The sequence below is a fragment of the Grampus griseus genome (genome assembly GCF_964374135.1).
Source record: "Grampus griseus genome assembly, chromosome: 3".
Lineage (NCBI taxonomy): Eukaryota > Metazoa > Chordata > Mammalia > Artiodactyla > Delphinidae > Grampus > Grampus griseus.
In genome coordinates, this window is record NC_139019.1 from 47264128 (window position 1) to 47270147 (window position 6020).

The 6020-nt window shown below is 46.0% G+C and overlaps 1 protein-coding gene across 1 annotated transcript; it reads right to left on the reverse strand.

Annotated features, from left to right (window-relative positions):
* Nucleotides 1-468: 468 nt before the first annotated feature.
* LOC309820739 (tyrosine-protein kinase RYK-like) lies at nt 469-2502 on the reverse strand (the record flags this gene model as incomplete). The annotated part of the gene is given in 3 exon segments (XM_082651682.1): nt 469-1237; nt 1240-2442; nt 2445-2502. Coding segments are annotated over 3 exon segments (1761 nt in total). The 3' UTR covers nt 469-737.
* Between the last annotated feature and the right edge of the window lie 3518 nt (nt 2503-6020).

Here is a 6020-nt window from a genome sequence, read left to right on the forward strand (position 1 = left end):
GACAAGTTTGAAAAGGCCAGACTGTGTCATAAAATACACCATAATGATGCTTCCTTATGATTAATTCATGTTAAATATTTAGCATGAATACCAGGTTTGTGATGTTGTATGCTTCCAATTGCATCACATCAGTAAGAACACAATGCCAGTTTGTTCCAGTATCTCCGATGCTGGATTTAATCACTTTGATTAACGTGGTGCCCACCAGATCTCTTCATTTTAAAGGTATCTTTTCCCTTTATACTTAATAAGTAACCTGTTGGGTGATACTGTGAGCCCATACGAATATCCTGTTCCCCAACAAACTTATACCCATGGTTTTAGCAACCATGGATAATCAGTTATTACTGATTGCAAATAGTGATTTGCAATAGTGGTGTTTGCAAATAGTGATTTTCTAATTCTATCATTCCTTCTACATTTTTTTTAAAAAAACTGTTTATTTATTTTGTAAGAATGTACCCCTAGTCCAAAGTTAACTATGTTTAAAAAAATTTTTGGCCAAAAAATTTACAAAAACATTTTCAGTTCAACCTAATGAAAGTGATGTCTAGAAAATATTTGACATCATTAAGTCTGCCTTAGATAGTGCCGATTCTAAAGCATTCCCAAGGCACGGTGTTCTGGAAGACAGATGTGCTTCTGTGGTGCTGCGTGGCGTATGCAGCAGCCGTGACTGGCTACAAGTGAGCCCTGGCAGGCTCCTTCCTCCTGACGCTGGGGGACTGTGAGAGGAGTCAGACGTAGGCCTCCAGGGCTGCATGGAACTCTGTGAGACACTGGACCAGCTGCTGGAACTTGGGCCTCTCCTCCGGACCTAAGGCCCAGCAACAAACCATCACAGCAAATAGTTCAGCAGGACAGTTGATCGGCTGGGCTATTCGGTAACCATCTTTCAGGTACGCGGCCATCTCCAACGGGTCGATGTCCACGTAGGGCGTTTGGCCCAGAGTCATGAGCTCCCACAGCGTCACTCCAAAGGCCCACACATCACTAGCACTGGAGAACTCATTATTCACCAGACTTTCAAGAGCCATCCACCGAACTGGCCTGTTTTCGTTGTCCCCCAGACAATGAGAGTCCATAGGGAACAAGTCTCTGGAGAAGGTATTGTCTGTGATCTTAACTTGAAGTGTGTCATCCATGACACAGTTCCTAGCAGCCAGGTCTTGGTGGATGACTTCCCTTCTGGCCAGATAGCTCATTCCACAAGCAATCTGAATAGCCATGCGGACAGGTCTCGTTGAGAAATTGCTTGTGGATTTTCAGCCTCTACTAATCTGCACTGCCGTAAAAACAAGTTAAGATTCCCCCAATTCATGTAAGGCAATATCACCATGGGCTTTTCTCCTTCTTCTATACAGACATGAGTAATAGGAAGAAGATTCCTGTGATGAAGACCTCGTAGCTTACAACTTTCAGTAAGCATCATTGTCACCTGAATTTCAGAAGCTTGATCTTTAACTGTTTTTACAAATGCTTGTTTTTCCTTATTTGGATCTTTTTCATCTACTAAAATCCCATGGAAAACACGCCCAAAAGTACCTTCTTGGAGTACATCTTTTAGAGTTATCCTCTCCCTGGATATTGCGATATCCTTCACCCTAGCTTTGGCTTTCAAAAGAGTGACACTTCTCAGGTCATTCTTCTCTATCCGCAAGGTGGGATAACCTGAGGAGCTGGTGATAGGAGTTGCATTGTTGGGTGTGTCGGTTCTCAGATACTGAGTCGTCTGGTTAGATGGCTGAAACAGCCCTTGGGAACTACTGCTGGCACTGATGCTGTCATCCAGTTCAATCCTTTTCATACTAAGAAGGTGCAAAACAGCTAATATTATTGCTACGAGAAATATTACTGCACAGCAAACCCCTACGCTGATATAAAACACACGCGTAGAAGTGGTTGGAGCTGCATGTACAGGACCATAAATAGTTCTGCTAGTGTTTTTGTCCAAGGATGACGTTTTTACTTCTTCAAGTTTTTTGTAGCACATTTTCCTTCGTTTAAAATTTAAGACTGTAAAGTTTTTTGAAGAATTTACTGTCAAGTTGAGCTGCATTAGTATCAGAACCTCAGAATCTACTTTGCCAGTACAGGAAAGCTCGACCCGAAGCACTGATAAAGTGCGTGGAGCTTCCCCCTGAGCAGAAATGTTGACCTGGGGCACGTCCATAGCCAGGAAATTGTCTACTTGGAATCCCAGCTTATATTCAACCTTGGACTTTGCATGCCAAGTGAAGTGCAGGAAATTTGCCTCTCTGGGTACTAACAGGTTAAAGGATAGGGCGTAGTGACTAATAAGATCATTTCTCACATAATAAAGTTCTGCAACAAGACCGATGAGCCGGCGCACCTCGTCCTCTCTCAGGTAGACGCTCACGCCAGGCCCCGCGTACGCGGGAGGCAGCGCCGGCGGCCTCGGGGCAGGGGCGGCGGCAGGGCCCTCAGGCCGTGGGTCCACGGGAGGCGGCCCCAGCCCAGCGGCCGCGCCGTCCTGCGCATGGCCTCCGCCGCCGCCGCCGAGGAGAAGCGTGGGCCGCCCGCCGCGCCGCCGCCGCCCACACCCGGCCCCGAGCCCCTCACAGCCCCGAGCCGGAGGCGGCCGCCCAGCTCATCGCGCCGCCGGCCTCTGGCAGCCTCCCGCCGCTTCAAACCGTGGGAGCGCGCCGCCGCCGCCGCCACCTCCTCCTCGGCCGCATGTTCCGCTGCGGGAGGCGGGCCTCCTTCCACATTTTTAACTGGAGTTCTGTTATAAAAAAGAGCTTTCCTCCCTTCCCCTCACTGCCTGCTTTTTTGAGTATGACTATGGACTCAGGGATTCCTTGTTTATTTATCAAATTATGATCCATTTCTGTCATTTGTCTTTTTGAAACCAGCTCTTGTGTTGTTTCCATATATCCCCGTTAGTTTTTAAATAGTGTCTTTATTTCTGCTACAAGATATTTTAAGCTCATATAATATATTTCCTTCTCCAGACCTGGAAGCAGCCGTTTCTCCAAGAAGTTCCCATTCCTTTTGACTGGAAATGGTATTTATTATGCCATTTCTCTTTGATACAAAGTTTTGTTTTGTTTTGTTTTTATCTTTATCTGCCTGACTCCTACATCTATCTCCAAGTTTGTTCCAAACTCGGGCAGGTGAAAAATAAGGTGTTATGTATTAAACCCTTTACCCTTCAATACCTGACCCAGTGTAATATAGAATAGGCTCACAACTTATCTTTACAGTACTATATTGATTCAACAAATATTTTTTGAATGCTTACACTGTGCTAAGCACCCGGGATAAAATTTGAAACAAGACACACACAGTCATGGCCTTCCTGTGCTTACAGTCTAGTGGAGAAGGCAAATATGAATCAAATGATCATATAAATATTTAACTACAAACACTGTAAATCTCTAAAACTAGGCACACTGAGTTCTAGGCATACATCAAGGAGTCTGGCATATTCTGGGTTGGGAAGGGTTCCCTTAAAATAGGAACTTAGAAGGACTTCCCTGGCGGTCCAGTGGTTAAGACTCTGCACTTCCACTGCAGAGGACACAGGTTCGATCCCTGGTCGGGGAACTAAGATCCCGCATGCTGCGTGGCATGGCCGATAAATAAATAAATAAATAGGAACTGAGATCTAGGATCTGAAAAGTGGATAGGAGTTACTCAGTTCAAGGGAAAAAGGTGTGTGTGTGTGTGTGTGTGTGTGTGTGTGTGTGTGTGTGTGTTGGGGGTAGTGGTGCTGGTGGCAGAGGGTATGGGAGTAGTGAGTCTAGCAGGTTCTGAGGTAAAGAGAGGAAATTGGAATATCTGAGAAACAAGAAAAATGCTGAGGTCTTTACTGTCATAAGCTAGGGTAAGGGACTATGGGGTAGCTGGCAGGCTGGGCAGATGCTCACTCCATAGGACCCTGAGGGCACAGAAGTGAGATTGGAGTTGATAATGCTGAGAGTTTAGGAACACATAGGTACACAAAGCCAATAAACAAACATGCTCCAAGAGCCTTCAAAGGCAGTGTGGAGGTCTCTGGAGGAAGAGAAAGAGATGGATAAGAGCTGGAATTTTGTGTGGATCTTCTGCAGGGAGGAGGAAGGGATAGGTGAGAGGTCACGGGAGGGAACAGTCTGAGCACAGGGCTGACCTTCACCCTTCCCTTACTCTGAAGGATCTGCCCTTGTGCTCTCCTAAGATGTGGCACCACTGAAAACCTGGTCCCGGGCTTCCCTGGTGGCGCAGTGGTTGAGAGTACGCCTTCCAATTCAGGGGACACGGGTTCGTGCCCTGGTCCGGGAGGATCCCACATGCCGCGGAGCGGCTGGGCCCGTGAGCCATGGCCACTGGGCCTGCGCGTCCGGAGCCTGTGCCCCGCGATGGGAGAGGCCACGACAGTGAGAGGCCCGCGTACCACACACACACACACACAAAAAAACAAAACCTGGTCTGTCTCAGCCCTGTAGAGGTGGAAAATTTTAGCAGTGATAGCTGGGAGGAAGGGAGTCCAGAGAATAATCTGAATGATTCCTTAAAGCTACATACAATCTGTGAGGCATGTGGGAGTGCTCTAAAAAAAATTTTTTTTTAAGTTTTCCAACTCCTTTTACAATGCTAGCAGAACTGACACCAAATCTGATTGACATAGTAAATGCAAAGAGAAAGGAGTAACATAAAAGTTACCATCTTAACCATTTTCAAGTGTACAGTTCAAGTAGTGTTAAGTACATTCACGTTGTTGTGGAACCAATCTCCAGAACTATTTTCTTTTCTTTTTTTTCTTTTTTTTTTTTTTGCGGTAAGCGGGCCTCTCACCGTTGCGGCCTCTCCCGTTGCGGAGCACAGGCTCCGGACACGCAGGCTCAGCGGCCATGGCTCACGGGCCCAGCCGCTCCGCGGCACGCGGGATCCTCCCGGACCAGGGCACGAACCCGCGTCCCCTGCATCGGCAGGCGGACTCTCAACCACTGCGCCACCAGGGAAGCCCTCCAGAACTATTTTCATCTTGTGAAACTGAAACTCTGTACCCATTTATCCATTGATGGACACTTGAGTGGCTCCCACCTTTTGGCTAATGTAAAGAATGCTATGAGCATGGGTGTACAAATACCTCTTTGAGTCCCTGCTTTCAGTTCTTTTGTATATATACCCAAAGGTGGAATTGCTGGATTACATGGTAATTCTATTTTTAATTTTTTGAGGAACTATTATACCAAACTTTTCTCCATTGCAACTGCAAAAGGATTTCAATTTCTCCAATTTACCAATCTTTATTGGTTCCTGTTTGGGTTTTTTTTTACATACTGGCCATCCTAATGAGTGTGCATTTATTTTTAAAGTACACATGTTTATTGTGGAAATTAGAGATACAGAAAAATATAAATGAAAGAAAAAAGTAAAAACAAAACTGTTTTTAAATGTTCCATTTTAAAACGAGAAAGCATAGGGTTGCTATGTAAACATAAAAAGAACCTTTGTTTAAAGAAATGCAAAGAGATTAATTAATAGAAGAGTGAGCAAAGGACAGGCACGGGAAGGTTGCCAGGGATGAAACAGAAGTAGCCAATATTATGTAAAAGGGTTGGTATCTGGTACTGGGGAGACGAGGGTAGGAACCTGCCTAGTTCACTGGCTACTTCCACCTGGTGAGGACACTGTTGAAGGGGCCTCCTGCAGCTACTACAGCTGGAGGGGTGTCAAAAACACTCTGCTCTGCCCTGCACAGACTATAACCCCAACCGGTTTATCCACTGAATACAAAAAAACGGAGGCTAGACAGCCAGAGGAAACATTTCCTTCCCTAACACCAAAACAAATGATATATTTGGAATGCTCCGCAGAAAATACGGAAGAGAATCGAGCCCTTTAAAAGCTCTAAAAACACAAATGAGGTGGTCAAACTACACATTTTGTTTTAGAGATAAGAATGCTGGGGGCTTCCCTGATGGCTCAAGTGGTTGAGAGTCCGCCTGCCGATGCAGGGGACACAGGTTCGTGCCCCGGTCTGGGAAGATCCCACATGCCGCAGAGTGGCT